This window comes from Vanrija albida (assembly GCF_041260175.1).
Source record: "Vanrija albida strain AlHP1 chromosome Unknown contig_2, whole genome shotgun sequence".
Lineage (NCBI taxonomy): Eukaryota > Fungi > Basidiomycota > Tremellomycetes > Trichosporonales > Trichosporonaceae > Vanrija > Vanrija albida.
The window spans coordinates 2,611,727-2,631,770 of record NW_027191421.1 but is presented as its reverse complement, the minus strand read 5'-3'; the positions used below and the strand labels follow the sequence as shown (position 1 = coordinate 2,631,770).

Here is a 20,044-nt window from a genome sequence, read left to right as displayed (position 1 = left end):
TGAACTTTGTTTACAAGCGTGTGCTTGGCCTGTCGTGACCACATGACCGCGACTAGACCCAAACCGCGAGGCGTCGTACTGGTCTGCCGGCCGACGAGCCCGACTGGTAGATGTCGCGCGTGCGCGTGCAATCTCGCGCGGTTATTCGCACGCGCGCTTCCCACGCGATGCCGTCGATCTGTGGAGCGCGCAGTGCGTCATGGCGCAAGCTGAAGCGAACAGCGACGCCGGCGTCGACGGCACGGTACCATGCGCTCGTGGCTATCGAGGCAGGCTGGCGTGCACAGGTGTAGAGGTGTAGAGGTGTAGAGGGAGGACTCGCAGGTCACCGCCCAGCCAGCCCAGCCCCCCGGCGTTAGTCACCACCGCGGCGTCCAGCACACACCTCGTCCCCACCAGAACGAGGACAAGCGCCGATGCTGACAAGCGCCGCGCGCCGCCCAGCCCCACCAGGCGGCTTTGCGCGGCCCAAGCCTCCGCACCCTCCGCAGCAGCGAGCAGCAGTCAGCGCCTCCTCCTAACAGCAGCGGCTTTGAGCGGTCGAAGAGCAGCGAGCACCCTCAACACGCGCTTGGCACCTCGTCCCCCACCAGCGCAGTCCCCCAGCCTGTCGAGCCCCGCCGCCCCCCCCCCCAGCGCCGCGCCGCCGCTGCACCGCTAACCGAACCCTCCGAGCTTACTCGTCTTCCGCCCTGCCTCGGCGGCGCGGAGGTGGGTCCGATGCGGCGGCGGGGGCGAGACGCTCGAGAGGCAGATAGACACACCCACTCTGCCAGGCACGGTGCAAGCGAGTAAGTGGCAGGAGCCCCACTGCGCGCGGTTCTTGGCAGCTGCGACGGTTATCCGCGTTGTTGCGTGCGGCTCGCTCGTGGCCCCGCGTACTTATCAGTCGCGCGGCTCTCTTCCCCAGACACGCTCACGCCCACGCTCACGCCCACGCCCACGCCGACGTCCACCCCCACCACACGATGAAGTGCAGCCCCATCCTCGCGGCCCTGGCGGGCACCTACTCTCTCCTCAACACGACGTCGTGAGTGCCTCGGTGCCCCCCCCCCCCCTCCCCCCTCCCCTGGGGGTCCCCTAACCCCCCGCAGACAGCACAACGGCACCCCGATCCCCGACCGCGCGTACGGCGCCTCCCCCGTCGGCGTGCTAATCTACACCAAGTCCGGCTTCATGTCGGCCACGATATCCGCCACCGAGCCCGAGCTGCGGCCCGCGAACCTGACCTTTCCCTACACCGACGAGCAGGCCGACGCCGACTGGGCGCTGGTGGGCAAGCACTCGATCGGGTACGCCGGGCACTTGAGCGTCTCGAGCGCCTTCCCGGCCACCAAGACCCGGGGCTAGGTCATCCACGGGCCGCTTATTGCTGCGAATGTGCCGCGCTGGGTTGGGACGCGCCAGATCCGGAATTACACGGTGCATCGCGAGGGCAATCGCACGCTGCTGCAGATCGATAGCCAGCGCGATGGGGGGTATACTGGCCAGCTGTGGTGGCTCAAGCTTGACTAGCTGCGAGCGAGCGAGTGAGTGGGTGGGCCGTTGTAGACGTAATGAAGGAAGCTTGACCTGAGTCTACGCGGCGCGGCGACCGGCTGGCACAACGCGGTCGTGGTCGAGGCTGGGTCAAGACAAGGGCCAGCAAGGACAACGAAGAGTCGAGACAGCGAGGGGGCGAGCAGTGGCACCGCAGACACACAGGCAGCGCCGGCCAGTCGACTTCGAGCCGCCCCCTGCCAGTCCCCCTTACGCTGCACTGCTGCCGGTCCATCACCCCCGCCCCCCCTTCGCCCCCCCGCCCCCACCCACAACCCTATTAGTTTCATCCCAACTACGTGTCGTGTCTGTACGTGTGTGTGTGGCCTCATCTGTAGCCGCTGTAGCCGCCGAAGCCGCCCTCCCCGTCGCACCGCCTACTTGAGGAACTTGGACGCGAGGCCGAGGAGCTGGCCGGCACCGCCACCACCACCACCACCGCCGCCGAGGGCCTGGCGCGTCAGCATCATCCTCGGCATGCCCCACCCCACGCCCACTCACACCCTGGATCTGGTTCTGGACAAGGAGCTTCATAACCGTCTCGCCGGCCGAGTTCATGACGTCCTGCTTGTTGCCCGACGCGGCGCCGCCCGACTTGTCGAAGAGCTGGCGAGGTTAGCGCGAGGCAAGGATAAGTGGGGGTTAGCACCCACCTTGGCAGCCTCCGACATGGCCATGCCGAGGAGCTTCTCAATCATGCCGCCGCCGCCCGACTGCTGCTGCTGGCCGCCCGACGCGAACGACTTGAACGCCTGGATGGCAGCGGCCGAGCCCATGGCCGAGGCAGTGAGGCCGCCGGCGTTGCCCTGGTTGTAGGCCTGGTCGTGGTCCTTCTGGATGGCCTGCTCGTTGATCTGGGCGTCGGGGCCGACGTTCTGCGCCTTGCCGAGAGCAGTGCCGATCATGCCCGAGAGAGCGTCACCGTTGCCGTTCTGCTGGTTGGCGCCCGAGATGAGCGACGAGATGTTGACTGGGGCGTCAGTTGGGCCTCGCAGACAGCGTGCACTCACAGCCACCACCGCCGTTGTTGTTGCCACCGCCGCCGCCGAGGGCAGCGCCAGCGAGACCAGCGAGCGCGCTGGCGTTGACTGGTCGTCAGCCTTAGTCGGGGGAAGGTGATGTCACTCACAGCCGCCGCCACCCTGCTGCTGCTGCTGCTGCTGGCCACCACCGTTGAGGGCGCCACCAGCGAGACCGGCGAGGGCGCCAAGGTTGACTGTGTGTGTCAGTCATGAGCTGCAGCCGGGTGCACGCCATCACTCACGGCCGCCACCGTTGCCGCCCTGCTGCTGCTGCTGCTCGCCCTGCTGCTGGTTGTTCTGCTGCTGGCCCTGGCCCGAGACTGCGGTGTGAGCTATCGTCTGGCGCTCTAGACGTACGCTGCTGCGAGGCAAAGTTGACGATGGAGTCCATTTTGGTGTGTTGTGAGTGTTGTGAGGTGAGTGAAGGAAGACTGACGGACGTGGAGATGCACCCTCTCGAGTTTTAATAGATGCGTTAATGATTGCCCTGCTGCGGGACGGGGGGGAGGGGAGGGGACTGGGACTGGGTGCATCTCGTCGGCAGCAGGGCTGCAACGAGGGAAGGTCAGAGGTCAGGCGGCGAGCCCGTCAATCAGCGTGTCACGTCGAGTTCTCGGCCACCGCCAACTCTGCGCGTCACTGGCCTCGCTCGCTCTTGGCACACGCGCAGTCTCTTGTCGCTTCAAGCGTTTCACCCAGCCAGTCACATTGGTTGCTGCCGTTACCAAACTAGGTGCTACCCAATCCTCGGTTATACGCACTCGATCGTAGTCTGTCACGGTAGCCGGTAGCACATGTTAGGGGAGACTGCGAGCCTAATCGCTGCGTGTGTGGTGTGCGTCTATAAGGGCAACAGTCGGTTGTCTGCCGACAGGGTAGAAGGTTGTTCATCAAGTCAGGCGCAGTGCAGCGCGTCGAGCTCGCAGCGCGCAAGCGCGTCATTGCCAGAGTGGCCAACCGAGACCGGCAGCCAGCGAGCCAGCGAGCCAGGTGGCCAAAAGGCAGCCGCGCCCTCCTTCCTCAGCCGCCCTCAAGTTTTGACCAACTGCAGTATCCGAGTGCGCCGTGCAGGGCGATGTGCCAGCCCGATGAGCGCCTTGCCCCACTGACACAGGTGCATGGCTACGCAGCCAGTCCAGCCCAGTTGCCTTTGCCCTTCCACATGCCTCCGCGCGCGTCGGCGGCACGAGTGAGTTTTGTAGGACCGAACACAGATTCCTACAGGAGTCGGCGTCAAAGGGTTTCAGACGCGACGCGCGTGAAAGGGGGGAACGGAGGGGGCGAGCGAGTATGGCGAGTATTTTGGCCCGGTGACTCGGATTAAGACCCACAACAATGGGATTAGGAAATGGGCCGTGCAAAACCAAATAGCGGTTCGAGATTTCTTTACGCCCCGCCCCGCCCCGCCCCTTGTGACCCCTTCAACCTAGTGCGCCACTTTGACTCGCGTCTCTGCCAGTTTTGGCCTTTAGAGTAGGATTTCCACGTGGTTTTCCCTGAACTTTGTGGCGGGGCGCCAGGAAATCAACTCGCAAAGGTCGCACAATGGAAGCGACATGTCAGTCGCGTCCAACTGGAGCCGGCCAGCCAGCGGCTCGCCCACCCAAATCGCCCCAAGCAGTAGAAGCAAGCAAGCATCACTCGAAAAGAACAACAACGAGCACCACCCACCACCACTCTCGACTCTATAGCTCTCTCCCCACTCTCTTAATATCGTGCACCGCACGACTCATCCCCTCGCACTCCTTAATATTCAAGCAAGCCGCCGCTTGGGCGCCTCGCTCCCCACTCCCCTTTGTCTTGTCCTGTTTCTGCCGCCGCCGCCGTGGCGAAGACTTGACTCGCCGCCGCCTGCAGGTGCGACGACACCAAGCCGCCTCGTCAGGGCCCACCTTCGAGCACCAACACAACACGGTCAGGCGGTCCTGAATCCAAGCCTCTGGTTTCTCAACCGGGCCAGCCAGCATCAGTCTCTCAACACTTCGCTCAACCTTGCATCCCATCATCACACCTACCACCACCACCTTAATACACAACAACGACGTGTCGCATCGCTCATCAACTGTACACCACATCGCGCGCGTCCTACCCAGTTCCTGTTTATCGCAATGGCCAGCGGCATCCCCGTGAGTATCAGACGTTAACTTTAAGGGCGTGTTGTGGTTGAGACGGCGACGAGTTGGGTGGGGTGGGGGGACGGGGGAAAGCGTGTTTGGGCACGCGGCGTCGTGTGCGCCGGCGACCAACCCACACACGGCGTTGCCCATCACCACGAGGTTGCCTGCCTGACTGCGCCGACGGCAGTGCCGTACGTGTGTGTGTGTGTGTGCCAGCGGATGGATGCGCGCGCGGTCCTTGCACAACCGCTGCGCACCACCAAACACTCTGTCCGTGACTGTCTTCCTTTTGGCATCGCTCGCCTTCCCTCTCCACCTTTCCCCCCCCCTCGTCATTCTCTCTTTCACGCGCTCTGCACAGACCACCCTTTTGCTGACCACCTCGTGTTTGCACCCGCAGACTCGTCGCACAACCCGTCGCGTTGATGAGAATGCTCCTCCTGCGCAAAACACCATAGCCACCCGTACTCGCTCTGCAGGCGCAGCGGCAACAAGCAGTGCACCATCAACAGCAACGTCCATCCCCGTCATGAAGCGCACAAACTTGACTCTCGCTGGCAGCGCGCCTTCCTCGCGCAACGCCGCCGCCGACGGCAAGCCCTCTTCATCTGCAGTCGACGGCAAGGCGCAAGCCGGAAAACTGGCTACCAAGCGCCGCGCTGCCCTTGGTGAACTGCCGCTTGCATCGGACAATGGTCCAAAGGAGGGTCTCAAGGGCAAGGCTCCTGCAGGCGCAGAACGTCGTCCCCTTGGCACTACCCAGTCTCAGCAACCCCTTCGCGCTACTAGGGCATCACAGCCTGCCGTCACGGAGTCCAAGGCCCTCGACAACAAGACTGCCGCTACCAAGCGCAAGGTCGGCACCACCTCTACAACCACCACCACCCGCCGCCGCCCATTATCACGAACGCACTCGAACGCGTCGCTCGAAACAGCATCCACCTCTACCTCAGCCTCCACCCACACCGCCCGTCGTATCCTCAAGCCGACTGTCTCGCTTCCAGAAGTTGGCCAGCCCGCGCCCAAGCGGGCACGCGCATCATCAGGAACACCTGAAGATGTGTTTGGCCCAACGCACTACGACGAGGACAACAAGGAGTTTGAGCTCGCCACAGTCCGCCTCAGCCCCAAGCGCAAGGCCAAGGACGCCGGCTGGACCGACCTCGACGCCGAGGACGAGGGCGACCCGAGCATGGTCAGCGAGTATGTTGTCGACGCCTTCAAGTACATGATGGAGATTGAGGTGAGTTTGCACGGCTGCAACGAATGCTAACTCGAGCAGAAGAACACGATGGCCAACCCCGACTACATGGACCAGCAAGATGAGCTGCAGTGGAAGATGCGCGCCATTCTCATCGACTGGATCATCGAGGTGCACTCCAAGTTCCGCCTCCTTCCCGAGACGCTGCTCATTGCGACCAACCTCATTGACCGCTTCCTCTCGGTCAGGTTAGTCTCGCTTGTCAAGTTCCAGCTCGTCGGCTTGACGGCCCTCTTCGTCGCGGCCAAGTACGAGGAGGTCATCTGCCCCTCCATCACCCACTTCCTCCACATGACGGACGGCGGTTACGAGGTCGACGAAATTTTGCGCGCCGAGCGATACCTGCTGTCGACGCTCGAGTTTGACCTGTCCTACCCCAACCCCCTTCACTTCCTCAGACGTGTTTCAAAGGCCGATGGCTACGACGTCCACGCTCGCACGGTCGCAAAGTTCTTCATCGAAATTTCGTGTGTCGAGCACCGACTGCTCCCCTACCCCCCATCAATGCTCGCTGCAGGTGCCATGTGGCTTGCCCGCCTGTGCTTGGACCGTGGACCTTGGCACGCCAACATGGTACACTACTCTGGCTACTCGCAGGCAGAGGTCCTCCCATGTGCCCAGGTCATGCTCGACTACGTTGTCAGCAAGTCGCTTGACACGTCGTCCGCCTTCTACAAGAAGTACGCCAGCAAGGTAAGTGGTGACATGGACCCAGAGGCAGGGCACAACTGACTAGTCCAGAAACACCTGAAAGCCTCGGTCTTTGTCTGCGACTGGGCTATCCACCGCTGGCCCCAGTCCCACAAGGGCAACTCGCCTGACCAGGGCCGCGAGCTCGAGGCCGAGTTTGGCGACGACATTCCCGCGCCGCCCCCTGTTACGCCATGAACTGTTGTCTCGCACGCACCCGACACTCTCTTGCCAGCCCCATGTTCACTGGCTTCAATACCATTCAGTTTCGTCCTTCAAGCCCCTCAACCACCATCCAACCATTAATGGAACAATCACCTATACCACATCTTCGGTATACCTGTCTCGGGCCAGCCTGTCGCCCACTGTTCCCCCTCCTCCTGCATTGCATGGTGCGGTGTGGTCTCATCCACGAGACGACTGCAAGGCTCGCATGTTCATGTGCCACTTGATAACTAGATGCACCTTGTGCTATGTAAGGGGGCGGGGACGCGGGCGGGGAGGTCGCGTCGCGAATGAACATTACCGGGGCGAGTCGCGCGACGACATTACCACATGACTTGTGATGTCTTGGGCGGCGCCGGGGCGCCTCGGGGCGCTGACGCGTTTCCAGCCATGCCGCCATGCAGCCATGGCAGCCATGATTTGAGCGAAAACTGGGCGTGGGCGTGGGTTTGGCTGGTGGAGGCAGCGCAGCAGTATCCGGCCGAGGTCGGGTTGGGCGTTGTGCCAAGGCCAATTGTAGGACGCAGGAAGGAAGTCAGGCGCGATAAGGTCCCGGGCGAGCAGTGACAGCGGCAGCGAGCGAGCGTTCAACTTGGGCTTGCGTCATGCGAGGTGATGCCGGCGGTGAAGGGGCACAAGTCGCCGCCAGTCCTGCATTCCGCCGGTCGTCGCTCGTCACTCGCCGCTCACCGCGCTCACCGGCAAAACAGGAGGCCGCCATGTCGGCCATGCCTCGGCTCGGGGTTAAGCTTGCGGCCTGGGCGCCGCGGCCGGGTTATGCTTGCGGCGTGACAGCCGTTGCTACACCGCAAGCGGCCATGGCAAAGGGTGCCCGGGCGGCATCGGTGAGCGGAGCCGCTGCCCTGGTGATAGCCGCTGCTTCGGCCCTGAGGTGCGGTGGTCGTTGTTGTCGACTGCGCGGTGGTGCTGGGTGCTTGTCTCGGGCGAGAGGCACCGTGTGAGGTGACTGCCTCGTTGTGGCTCTGGAGCACTGGCAGCGTCGTCGTGCGCCTGCTCCTGCGTCTGCGTCTGCGTCTGCGTCTGGCACACTAAGTGGCACACGACAACGACACCACCGCATCGGCGTTTGTCTCCCCCACCCCCCCGCCAAGGGTGGCGGAGAGGGGAAGGGGCAGCACTCGTCTCCCTCCCTCCCTGCCGAGCCACATCATGTTTGTTTACACCTTGTTTACTCTGATCAGGGCGAGCTGCTGTCCAACGACGCAGGCGCCATGTTCCGACTGAGCGGCGTGCTCGCTCCAGTAAACAGCGCATGCCCAACCTACAGCAGGCCAGTGCCTGCCAGCCAGTGTTGATGAACATGTTTCAGTGTAAGCAACAAGTAGACAACGGCCAGAACCTTGCTCGTCCGGCTGCTCAGGGCGCGCCGCAAAGGGCCGGCACGCCCCCCCCGCCGTCCCGGGCGCGATGAAACATTCAGTGTCAGGGAAGGTGGGCACGCCCCCGACCCCCGCGACCTCGCGACGCGCGGGCTCGACGCGCTGCCTGCCCGCTGCCCGCTGCGGCTTGCCCTTGCGCCGCCGCCGCCGCCCCGGCGAGCCGCAACGCAACGCAGCAGCGCACAAACATGCTGTCGCCGAAGCGCTCGCCCATGTCGTAACTGTGCCGCATGTGCCATGGCCCAAGGCGGCAGGCAGCAGGCATCACTCAACTCGCAGTCCCCCCCATCACTGCAAACACTGACTCTCGCCTCCGTTCTAGACCTAGTACCAGAAAAGCATCTCCTACGGCAGCACGCGTGCGCGGGCATTTCCTACACCCCCGAGCCCCGACGCCCCGGGAGCCTTCCTCTCCTCTCGACACGATCACAACGAGTCAGGCCCGACAACACAGCGCACAGTGCACACACTGCCGATCCCGCCCGTCTGCCTGCCCCTTCCCCCCGATTTCATCTCGCAAACGACTAGCCAGTCTTGTCAACATCCCATGACACTCTAGACATCAACACAAACTACCAAAAACGTTACATACCCCAGGCAGCTCCTCCCCTCTCCTCCCCCCTCTCCCCTCCCCCATCTCGTCCGCAATGGCAGCCGGATCGACCCACTCTGGATCGACCCGTTCCGTGCGGTCCTCGCGCTCTGAACGAGGCCTCTCGTCCATCTTTCGCAAGGCCGTGCCCTCTGTCGGATCAACAAAAGACAACAACAGCGCAGCCAGCACCGACGACGACGACTGGTCAAACGACGACTTGATATTCAACGAGTACCCCCAGCCGGCGCACACGCGCTCCCCGTTCAGGCGCTCGTCGTCGTTCCCCACCCAGCAGCGCCTGTCCACCATTCCCGCCAGCCCAACCTCGGCCAACAGGGCCGCCTACGCAGCCCAGGCAGAGTACGAGTACGCCCCGCACCCCGGCGCCATGAGCGACCTGTGGCCCAGCCTCGACGAGCTCACGAGCCACCACCACGGCCGCACCCCAAACTCGAAGAAGCGTGCCTCGACGCTGCCGACCCCGACAAACATGGCACCGGGCATGTCGGGCCCGTCCCCGTACGACAATGGAGCTGCTGCCCTCGCCCAGTTCCAGAATGGCCAGGCTGTCCCCAGCTCGCCGCGGTCGACAGCCCTCCCCTCGCCACGGCAGAGCTGGGTCCCGTCGCCGAGGCAGAGCATGGTTCCTGCTTCTCGCCAGAGCATGGTGCCTTCCCCACTACAGAGCAGCATCGTCCCCCCTCCCAAGCAGCAACAGCCGGAGCAGCAACAGCAAGGAGCAGCAGCCTTTGCAAACGGCTCCATTCCCTCCTTGCAGAGCTTTTCAACCGGCTGGGACATGAAGGCATCACGCCGTGCTCCGCCTCCACCGCTCCGCCTGCCGGTTCCTTCAGAACCCAGACGGACGGTCAGCGGACCTGCACCAGTGGTCGAGCAGCGCAGACCCAACACTTTACACCGGGTCGTGTCTCTTCCAACTGTTTGCCTGATACCGCCCGATGGTGAGTTTGTTACCCCTTGGCCAGACTTTGCCCTTTGGACGGTCACCTCACGTTCCTGTCGTCTCAGGTACAGCGTGCTGACACTTGGCACCAGATGAGCCTAGCGACGGTCCCATAACACTGTACCCACGCAAGTCGCGAGAATATAACAAGGCAATCGCGACTTCTCACACTCTACGCGAACAACATTCACTGCCAGCACCCACCCGCTCGCAAACAGAGCCAGTGCCGACAACAAAGGTCGTAGAGCCTCAACCCTCCACCACCCCCGCGTCAATGTCGCAGACCCCTACTTCTGCTCCCGTCGTCACCCCACCGCCGCCACACACGCGTCAAACAGCCACGACGCGTGCATCAGAGCCGCAGCCCAAGCAGCTGTCGTCGTCGATCGACCCCGAGACGGCGCGCTTCTCCACCTTCTCGGCAGAGTGGGAGCAGACGGTTGGCGACCTGCCAGAGACGGCGCTCTACGACGCCATCATTGACGGCAAACCCGACGCGTGGGTCTCGTTTCAGTCTGACAGCCCCACCTCGGTTGTTTTCCCTGGCAACGCGTCCCCCTCAACGACCAACGCGTCAACACGCGCCGCCGTCGCGTCGACGACACCTGCTGCACCATCAGTTCCTCCAAAGCACACTGCTGCATCGGAATCGCAAAGCGCGCCCGTGCTTGTTCAAAACGCGCCCGCGGTTGCCCCAGCCCCTCAGCCTGTGAATTCGGTCCCATCCGTTGAGCGCGTGGCCCAACAGCCGGAATCGCGTCAAACCAACACTACCAGAGACCCCTCTTCAGTCACCAGTACGGCCCGCAACTCGGTCATTGGAGAGCTTGACCAAGCGTTCCGTCTCGGTGCAGAGCCCAAGCTGCAAGGCCCTCCAGGCATGAGTGTGGGCGAAACTGCTGCCGTGGGTGCCGCCACTGTGGCGGCCGCTGGCGCTACCGCGGCCGCTGCTTCCCGTAAGAGCCAGCAGCCCAAGCCGACGCGCCCTGCTCTGCGCAACATTAGCGCTTCTGAAACCGCTCCCGCGTCGGACGGCAAGGCTGAGAGGAAGAAGCACCGCCGTTCGCTCTCGCTTTCGTCGCTCTTCTCCCGCAACAAGCCCAACTTTGAGGAGCTGCCTCCCCCTCCCAAGATTGAGCCTCAGCATGTCAAGACGGATAAGCCCAAGACGGCCTCGAAGCGCTTCTCGATGAAGGACCTCTTCGCCGCGTCGTCTGCCCAGGCTGACCCCTCGACCAGCAAGAAGGTCCGCCGCGCGCAGAGCAAGCCCGACTTACGCGCCGGCAAGCACTTTGCCGACAAGGACGCACCGCCTGTCCCTGCCATCCCCGACGGAGTGTCCAACTACGTGCCCGACGCGCTCGCCGCGTTGACAAAGAACGCCGGCACTGCTCCGGCTGGCACTCAGGCGCCCACGCCGTCCGAGAAGACCCCAAAGAAGGACAAGCGTCAGAGCCACATCCGCAGCTCGTCATTAGGCCTCGGAAAGCGCATGAGCATTGGCAACCTCTTCAAGAAGTCGCGTGACCAGGACGAGGCCATCCCGTCGGTTCCTTCACTGCCCGAGGCATTCGCAAAGCCCGCCGCTCCGGGCGTTCGCCCTTCCCAGAGCGTCTCCGACTTATCGGCGACGCTCTCGAAGGCCATGCCAACCCCGTCCCCGGCTCCCCTGGCAGCTAAGCGTGCCACGATGGCCGCGGTGCCAAAGGTTCCCGGCCCCGGTGTCGCCAGCACCATGCCAGTCGCCCCGGCAGCCACCAAGCCCATCTCCGCTGCCACGGCTCAGGCCTTAGCCAACCTCCAGAAGCAGCCCAACCCCTTCCCCACACCGACCATGCAGATGCCCACACCGACGATCAACAAGCGGGCTACCGTTGGTACTGTTCCGCTCTCGGACGGTAGCCGTCAGAGGACCATGTCCAGCACAGGCAAGCCTTACCCTGTTCAGACGCGCATCCGCCCTCCTTCGGTCGACGGATTACTCAACAAGGCCGCCATGTCGCCAACGAGTGAGAAGCCACCGGCGGTTGTCTCTGTGCCAGCAGCAGTGATCGAGAGGCCCCAGACTCCTGTCAAGGGCCCATTGCGTATCGTCAACCCATCCAGCCCATCGTCCCAGGGCAGCCCCGTCACCACCGAGCACGCCTTTGAGCAGACTGTCCCACCCGCTGCCAGCACGGCTGCTCCCGTGGTAGCCGCTACCGCGGACAAGCCTGTCCTCTCTGTGGACACCTCTACCCCTACAGCCGACAAGCCCACATCTACTGTCGACCAGAACGCCTGGATCACGTCCCGCCCTCCCCCAAAGGACTCGAACGGCCAGTCGCCGCCCAAGGCGACGGGAAAGGCGGTCGTCTCTGACCTCGTGCCCCCTCGTACCTCGTCATTGCCCGGGTCCCCCGAGCCGTCGGTGGACGACCACAGCACCCCGAGCGTGCCGGTGAGCGTCGCTGGTGCTGCAGCAATCGCTGCGGCCGCGACCGCAGGTGCTGCCGCTGTCGCCACGCACAAGAGCTCCGCACAGCCGCCATCGGCCCCCGCCACCGTCGATTCGCACGAGACCCACGAGTCGAATGCGTCCTCGGCCACCGCAGGTAGCCTTTCCCACATGGCCTTTGCGGCGGCATTCGACCCTCCCGAGTCTGCGTTCAAGGCCCCTCCGCCCAACACAAAGCGGCTGTCGTCGCGCACCGTTGGTCTCGGCCTTCTGGGTTCGATCACCAACGTCAAGTCGGACCCCACTGTCAAGCAGCCTGTGATCGCGGCCTACACCAAGGAGCAGCAGTTGCAACAAGAGCAGCAGCAGCAGAAGGACAGCCAGAAGCCCTCCGGCACCCTGACCCCCAAACGATACACCCCTGCTCTACCATCGCCACTGTCTGAACTACCACCGGTGGCTGAAGCCCCAGTGAGTGAGGAGCCGACTCTGGAAGCTCCGTCATCGACAATCTCCAAGGCTGCTGGCGGACTCGGGCGGGTTAACAGGAACAGCACCATCCCAGCAGCCCTCGCCGCAACGGCGGCACGGAAGCGATCGGAGTCGCCTGCTAGCCCCAGCCTCATCAGCCCTCCTTTGCCGACCGGGTCGACCATTGGCTCTCCAGGCATCGTAGCTGCTGCTACCATTGCAACCGCCACTGTTGCCACGACATTTACTGGCCGCAAGGCCTCGCTCCCTCCATCTGCATCGTCGTCCTCCCTTTCCTCTTCGGCTTGCCTGCCCATGGCTCCCATGGCTCGCGTGTCCCAGGACGACTTAACGACCATTACGATGAACAAGACAACATCCCCAATCTCCATGAAGCGCGTCTCATTGCCCGCTGTACCGGGCGGTTGGCCCATCTCTCCGCCCAACCACGCGAGCTCGGTTGACTCGAATGGATCGACCTCGGGGTTCTTCACTCCGATGGAGGAGCGCAGCGACCCGTTCCCCAACCCGCCATACGCTCATAGCAACACGTCGTCGGCGTACCTGCACTCGGCCGCGTCCTCGCGTGCCGACTCGCCTCTCGGTTTGGGTCTCGACAACGTTGGCCGTGAGCCTCCTCACACTGAGGAGATGGTCACCGACTCGACCGAGTCGACTCCCCGTGCTGCCACGCACAATGTGGCTCGCCCCGACTCTGGCATCACATCGGCCTTTGCTGGGTTTGCGCGCCGCGAGGTCGGAACTGTCCCGCTTGGTGTGAGCGTTACGCGCGGTGTCGGAACGACTGCTGTCCTCCACAACCCCGTCGTCCGTCACTCGACCCCCACCTTGCTCGAGGACGCGGGTAACCGAGTCTCTGCTGGCCCGGATCTTGCCCTCTGGGCGGCTGCGACCGGTAACGAGCACATCCCCGAGGTGCTGCGCTCGAGCTCGCCCGACCCCCTCATTGCCGACGACTCAACTGGCGAGTCGACCAACACGACGACCCCCGAAAGCGTGTCGTCACACGACACGAACACGGACGATGGTGACGGCGTGCCGTACACGCCGCGAACTCCCGAGTTGAGCACGCTCCCGCAGGGCGTGTCGCCGGCCACACCGTCCCCTGGTTCCTTTCCCGCTGCCACCGTCACGGTATCCGATACCCCCAGCAAGTACACCAACTCGCGCTCACGTGGGCCGTTTCGCCCCGCGCACTACGACATGAGCACGACCGACGACGACGAGTCGTTTGATACCGCGCACGAGGGCATCGCCTAGAGCCCCTCCCTCCCTCCCCCTTCCTCTTGTACCTGCACAGTGTGTTCCCAGCCGCCGAGCTGGGGGAACAGCACGATTGTAATACTGCTATATTCTTACCTTCACTCCCACGGATGCGCCTCTGGCCATCCCTCATTGGACAATAACGTGTCATAGATCCTACGACGAGCGAGCGAGCGAGGATGAGCGATAGACTGAGATGCATAATGTCACGAGCCACAAAGCCACAAATGGTTGCGAGGGCACGTTTGTGGCAGTTGGGGTTGTGCCGCGACGCGTTCGACGCGTCCCTACTAACCGAAACAAATACCCCAGCACTACACTTTGGACGTGCAACAACTCTTCCTCCCATGCCGCGGTCACGACGAGCATTCCAAGCAGGGGCCAGAGGGGATGGGCAAGGGGTTAATGGCATTCTTCACGTCAGATCGCACAGCTTGTTACACAATGCAATAGTGAATGCATGTTTAGGCTCTACAAAGGGGAGGGAATTGTCCAGAGGCGGCGGACCCGCCGTCTCGCGCGTGGATAGTGTGTATGTGCAATGGATGGTGCTGCGCTAGGCAAGGATGAGGTGGGGAGGTGAATGGAGCGGCGTGGGTCTCTAAGCCGCAAAGACAAGGGCGCCGAGAGCGGTGGCAGCCAGAGTAAGGGTGAGAGGGGCCGAGACGGCGAAGCCGGCCGACTGGACGTTGTTCGACTGGCCAGGCTGGCCCGACTGGCCGGCCTGGCCGGGCTGACCGCCCGAGCCTCCAGCGCCGCCAGCACCACCAGCACCGCCAGCACCACCGGCGCCGCCCGAGGCCGTCGCCGTCTCAATGACGACGTGCGGGGTCGGGGTCGCCGAGGTGGCCGACGACGTCGCGTTGCCAGACGACGACGACGACGACGTCGTGTCGGCGCTGGTAACGTTGGCGGGCTGCGGGTCGCCGAGGCCGGGGACGGCGGCGGTGGGAATGGCAGTCGTGTAGGTCGGCGACGCGGCGGCGGCGCCGGCGAGTTTGGCAAAGCCGACGGCGGGGGGAGAGTGGCGGAACACGGTGTACGTGTTCTTGAGGGCGGTGGCGCCGACAATCCACTGCACGGGCGAGTTGCCCGAGAGGGTCTGCACAAAGATGGCGCCCGTGCACATGTCCTGGTTGCTCGAGTAGCGGCCGAGGTTGAAGTCGCCGTCGCCAATCTCGACGCTGAAGCCGCCAAAGTTGAGCTGGATCTTGACAGAGGTCGAGCAAGGGTACTGGTAGTAGTTGCCATAGTTGCCCGTCATGCGCTCGGAGCCGGGGATGGCGGCGTAAATGTTCTTGACAACCGCGTCGGGGCCACCGATCAGGGTGGTTCCAGTGTCAATGGCCGCATTGTTCGAGCCGCTGAGCGCAATCTTCTGGCCCTGCACCGAGATCTCGCTCATGGGGATCTGCCAGTACTGGGGGTTGGAGCCGACGTCGACGTAGGTAATGTCACCAGTGTAGAGCGACGAGTCGAGGTAGCCAAAGTTGGCGACACCACCGTCGGCTTCGACAGAGTTGGCGCCCTGCACGTCGCGCCAGCGCTTGAGGTAGAAGGCAAAGAGCTTGTCCTGCCACGCGCTCGACTCGGCGAGCGTGGCCCAGAAGGGCGACGCCTTGGAGTAGGCGAGCGCCTGCCAGCTGAGGCCCATGATGCCGCTCGTGGCCGCGCCGATGAGGTTGGCCGAGTGCTTGTTCACCACAGCAAACGTCTGCGACGCGACCTTGTAGCCGCCCATCGCGACCGTGTCCTGGGCGAGCGTGCCCGAGGCATCGCCAGAGCCGTAGCCGATGCTGAACGACATGTTGAGGTTGTTGAAGGTGCTCGACTTGGACGCGTCAAACTTGTTGCTGCCGCACGAGTCGCACGACGACGAGCCGACCCAGAGGTCCGACGAGCCCGTGTCGAGGATGAGCTGGAAGTCCTGGCCGGGGGTGCCGATGCTAACGGTGCCCGAGTACGACGCATCGAGGTTGTTGTTCCTGGACATGTCAGGATCGGGGTCGGGAGTGCGACGTGCTACTATGTAGGCTACTCACTGGAGGGTCACGGCGCCGTTCGACTGGCGCTTGGAATGGGCATTGTCGGCGCCGTAGCGGTGCGCGACGAACGCCTCGGCCGCGAGCAGGTCGAGCGGGTTGCCCTGCCTGCCGTCGCGCTTGGCCTTCTCGCGCCTAGCCTCGCTGGCCGGGAGGTGGAGAGGGAGGCGGAAGCCGTGGATCTTCTTGAGCTCGTCCGCGGTGGCCGCCTTGCCGCCCTCGGGGACCGCGGCGATAGCGAACGGGTCGGGGACGGGGTTGGCGATGACGCCGGTCGCGAGGAGGGGGAGGAGCGCGAGGAGGGGAGTGAAAGCGACCATGTTGAGGGGGGGTAAACTAACAGCCCACGATGTGGTTTTGAAAGAGTCTATAAGAAGGGGGTCAGCCACGGTCGCGCACACGGTCTCTGGTGCGAGAGAGCATCGAATGGTTCTGAGAAAGGCGAGGAGAGTGTGGCGTGTGGGTGTGCGTGGGGGTGGGGGTGGGTGTGTGTTGTCTCCGTCGTGAAGCACCGGTTGTGATGGCCTGATGGCCGAGCAGCTGGGCGTTACGTACCTAGGGTGTGTAAACGAGTGTGGGGTCGGCGCAGTCGACAAGAGCAGCGCCGGATATGACAACGACGAGGACGGCGAGAGTATTACTGCTGGCAGCGTCAGTGGCCGTGGTGCGGTGCACGGGCGGCGGTCGTGGCTCTGGCTCCTGCTCTGCCCTGTGACGACGACGTCGACGGTGGGGCGCGAGGGAGGCAGGCCTGACTCGGTGGCTGGCGGCCGGCGCTCAGACGTGCGGGGCGACGTACGGGGATAGATCAATGACGCCGGTGGTGCAGGAGGCCGGCTCGATGCAATGGGTTGGGTTGGGGTGGGTGTGGTTGTGAGTGAGTTTGTAGATGATACAAGAGGTGTGTGTGGGTGTTATAGTAGAGTTGCGTTGCCAAGTGTGTTCGAGGTCGCGGCCAGGCAGTGTGCGAGGGGAATGGTAGGCAATGCAGGGAGCAGCGAGTTTGGCTTCACGACGAGAATGTCGCTGCACGCGCTGCACGTTGTGCCTCGACGACGACAAGGCAGGCGCGACAAGACGACGCCGGCGCTAGCTCGTAGCAGCTGCAATGACGAGGGCCGAGACTGGCAACTGCGAACTGCGCGGGGCACAAAAGGGCCTCGGGGCGGCCGGGCTGCCCCGATCTGCGCCGCAATACAGGGTGTTTAAGGTCAGGTCAATTCGAGCTGCCTTGCCTTGCCTTGCCTTGCCTTGCCTCGCCTTGCCTCTTGCAGCCGGCGACCCACCACGCACCTCGCATGTGCGCGCCGCCGCGTCCCGATCGTCTCAGCCTAGCCTGTGGGACGGCGCGCCCTCGTTCTTGGCATTACTGGCGCGCCGCTCCCTCTCCCTCTCCCTCTGCTGTCACGAGGGCCACCCAAAGGGGCGCGTTTCAGGCCGAAACGTGCCGACAGCAGAGACTCGCGCATCAGGGCCACCGACGTGGTCGTGTCCTCGACACCGTCTATCCCAGATCCAATGCGTCGTGCAAAGACCGACGCGCGGGTGAGCGCGCAAGCGCGCTCTGGGACGCACAAACGAGGCCTTTGACGCGACGCGCCGTCAGGCACTTTGAGTGTCTGGACTCTTGCAGGATTAGGCTTTACCCCCGGCCTCCGGCCTCGCGGCGGCCATGGGCATACAATGGCGCCCGGGGCTTATTCCGCCCGCTGCTAAGAGCTCGCGCGGCCTTGGCTGCTTGGCAGGAGCGCGGGTGCGTGGCACGCTGCGCAGTACATGGCACCGCCACTGCTATTTCGGATGGGCAGGGATGGGGGAGGGGGGGGGGAGTTGCAATGCGAGGCAGGCTGTTCCCTGCGCAGCAGCGTCACACCGCACGCTGCGACTGTCTGACTGGCGGCGGGTGCAACTGTCTGATGTGCGGCGGGTGCAACTGGATGTGCGCTGGATGGCGGAAAGTGTCCCGCAGCTCCCAGCTCGCAGGCTGCAGGCTGCAGGCTCATCAGACGCGCACGTGGGGCAATCAGGCCGCGGGCCGCGCCTCGATCCACGAGCCAAGGTCACTGATCAGAACACAACTCGGGACAGCACACACGCAGCGCGGCGCAGCGCGGCGGGCGCTCGCTCGTCGGATCGCTCGATCCGCACCGTACCAATGTACCACGCGCCAGTGGCCATGCCGTCGAGGCTCGACGTCTGTGCCAGCGAGCAGTCGGGGGTACACTACCGCCGTCCTCTGCGGCGTAGTCGGAGCCGCGAGCTGCTAGAGCGCAGCCGGCGCATCGCGGGCAGCTCGCGGCGCTCACCCAGACCAAGCACAGGTTGGCGCAGAGGCGCGCCACGCTCGCCGTCGTCTCCCCCGCCACTTCCCTCCCTCCCTCTTCCTCCTCACCCCCTCTCCCTCCTCTCCGCCTCGTACCCCGCCGGCTGGGCGGGTACGCCAGCCAATGTGTCGCGCGCGGCCTGCACGCCAGAGCGCAACCGGACTGGGGCGGGCTCAGGCGGCACATGTGTCGCGGCCTCAGCTTCTCGGCACAGTTTGACGCCTGGCGAGGTGGCACGAGGCGAGAGGGTTGCGTGGGCAAGTGCCCTCGTCGTGGCGACAGCGGCAGGCCGCACCAGCCTCGGCCCAGTTGGAAGCCTGGCGCTTGGTGCGAGGCCGGCTGGTATCCGCCCCAGGCGGCGAGCACGGCGAGGGCTTGCGGGGCTGCGGCTGGCTGGCGAGTACGTAGGGCCGGCACGCCCTCGGCCGGCGCGCCAGGTCGTGACTGAAGTGGCTGGGGTCCCGACGGGGCAGGGGACGGGCGGCGCAGCGAGTCGCCCCGCTGCCAGCACGTTGCTCGTGGGCGCTGCCGCGTGAGCTGCACGACCCCCACTGCCCATCGACTCGCTCCCAAGTTATGGGCTCGCCATGGCTCCGACTTGCGGCTTGCCTGTGCTCAGTGCCAGCCAGCGTCGTGCCAGTCAGTCGGTACCAGCGCCAGCGCCGGCGTCAGTATCCCACCCGGCCGCTCCGAGCACACAGCCCCACACACGTACACTTCCCGCCCAGTGTGCGCCGCGCCGCGCCGTCCCCCACCGCTCCCTCCGCTCCGACCTGGCCGAGCGCTGAGACGTCCACTGCGATCAGTCCAAGGTCGTTCTCCGGTCAGTCTCCCGGCACCCGCACCAGCTCCCAACTCCCCATGGCTCTGCCGCGCCCGCCGTACCCCGACGCTGCGCCCCGCCTGAGCAATGCAATTACATGATGTAGCTGGCCTAGTGGCCGCCCTGCTGGTTCTGGATCGTGTTGACGATGAAGAGCGACGTGTCGAGGAAGCGGTCGACGCAGTTCTCGAGGCACGACGCCTCGGACCTGCTCGTCAGCTGCTAGAACTCAGAGCGGCAGCTGGACATACTTGGAGAACTTGGAGCTGATGCCGCCCGTGATGCAGCTGGACGTCAGTGGTGCGCGGGGGGCGGGCCTCACGTCTTCCAACCTGCAACTAGTCAGCACCGCGCACGCGAACAGTAGAGACCACTCACACCTGTCGGTGAGGTCGTGGACCGACGCCTGGAGCTTGGCCTTGGCCTGCCTGCGGGGTCAGTGGGGACGGGGGGAGCGACCCACTCCTCCTCGATAAAGTCGCGGAGCTCGGCCTGCGGCGTCAGTCAGCTGGCGGGGGGTGGCGGGGGGCGGCCAACGCACCTGGGTCGCGGCGTCGAACTGGGGGATCTGGGGCGTCGACATTTTGTTGTTTTTGTGCAGTGTCAACGTTGGATGTGAGTCGCAACTCATCTTGGCCACTGGCTTTCAACTTTGTGGAGAAAGCCGGAGGCGCGCGCCTATTGGGTTCAGGGTTGACGCCGCGCGCCTGTGTGCGCGCCTTGTGGCACCGCGTCATCGCAACGGCGGGGCCGAGCTCTACAAATGCATAGTGTACAACAGGCTACAAGATGGGTGTGGGGGCGATGGTGGGGGCGATGCATGCTGTGGTGTGCGGGAGGAGAAGGGGGG

At 64.3% G+C, this 20,044-nt stretch overlaps 6 protein-coding genes across 6 annotated transcripts; 3 read left to right on the top strand and 3 right to left on the bottom strand.

The window, feature by feature from the left end:
* Positions 1 to 968: 968 nt before the first annotated feature.
* Positions 969 to 1,350, top strand: Q8F55_002683 (uncharacterized protein; the record flags this gene model as incomplete). The annotated part of the gene is made up of 2 exons (XM_069351275.1): positions 969 to 1,030; positions 1,095 to 1,350. 2 exons carry the CDS (start codon positions 969 to 971, stop codon positions 1,348 to 1,350), a joined length of 318 nt encoding a protein of 105 aa, XP_069211661.1.
* Positions 1,351 to 1,916: 566 nt separating this feature from the next.
* Q8F55_002682 (uncharacterized protein) lies at positions 1,917 to 2,952 on the bottom strand (the record flags this gene model as incomplete). Its single annotated transcript, XM_069351274.1, has 7 exons — positions 1,917 to 1,991; positions 2,041 to 2,145; positions 2,193 to 2,509; positions 2,550 to 2,627; positions 2,669 to 2,755; positions 2,804 to 2,881; positions 2,919 to 2,952. 7 exons carry the CDS (start codon positions 2,950 to 2,952, stop codon positions 1,917 to 1,919), a joined length of 774 nt encoding a protein of 257 aa, XP_069211660.1.
* Positions 2,953 to 5,207: 2,255 nt separating this feature from the next.
* On the top strand, positions 5,208 to 6,827 carry CLB2 (G2/mitotic-specific cyclin; the record flags this gene model as incomplete). Its single annotated transcript, XM_069351273.1, has 3 exons — positions 5,208 to 5,921; positions 5,961 to 6,632; positions 6,681 to 6,827. The coding sequence occupies 3 exons, from the start codon at positions 5,208 to 5,210 to the stop codon at positions 6,825 to 6,827; spliced, it is 1,533 nt and encodes a 510-aa protein (XP_069211659.1).
* Positions 6,828 to 8,901: 2,074 nt separating this feature from the next.
* Q8F55_002680 (uncharacterized protein) lies at positions 8,902 to 14,002 on the top strand (the record flags this gene model as incomplete). Its single annotated transcript, XM_069351272.1, has 3 exons — positions 8,902 to 9,811; positions 9,906 to 9,920; positions 10,170 to 14,002. The coding sequence occupies 3 exons, from the start codon at positions 8,902 to 8,904 to the stop codon at positions 14,000 to 14,002; spliced, it is 4,758 nt and encodes a 1,585-aa protein (XP_069211658.1).
* Positions 14,003 to 14,606: 604 nt separating this feature from the next.
* Positions 14,607 to 16,367, bottom strand: Q8F55_002679 (uncharacterized protein; the record flags this gene model as incomplete). Its single annotated transcript, XM_069351271.1, has 2 exons — positions 14,607 to 15,990; positions 16,048 to 16,367. The coding sequence occupies 2 exons, from the start codon at positions 16,365 to 16,367 to the stop codon at positions 14,607 to 14,609; spliced, it is 1,704 nt and encodes a 567-aa protein (XP_069211657.1).
* Positions 16,368 to 19,305: 2,938 nt separating this feature from the next.
* On the bottom strand, positions 19,306 to 19,777 carry TIM8 (Mitochondrial import inner membrane translocase subunit tim8; the record flags this gene model as incomplete). Its single annotated transcript, XM_069351270.1, has 5 exons — positions 19,306 to 19,402; positions 19,446 to 19,481; positions 19,569 to 19,622; positions 19,658 to 19,686; positions 19,736 to 19,777. The coding sequence occupies 5 exons, from the start codon at positions 19,775 to 19,777 to the stop codon at positions 19,306 to 19,308; spliced, it is 258 nt and encodes an 85-aa protein (XP_069211656.1).
* Positions 19,778 to 20,044: the final 267 nt, after the last annotated feature.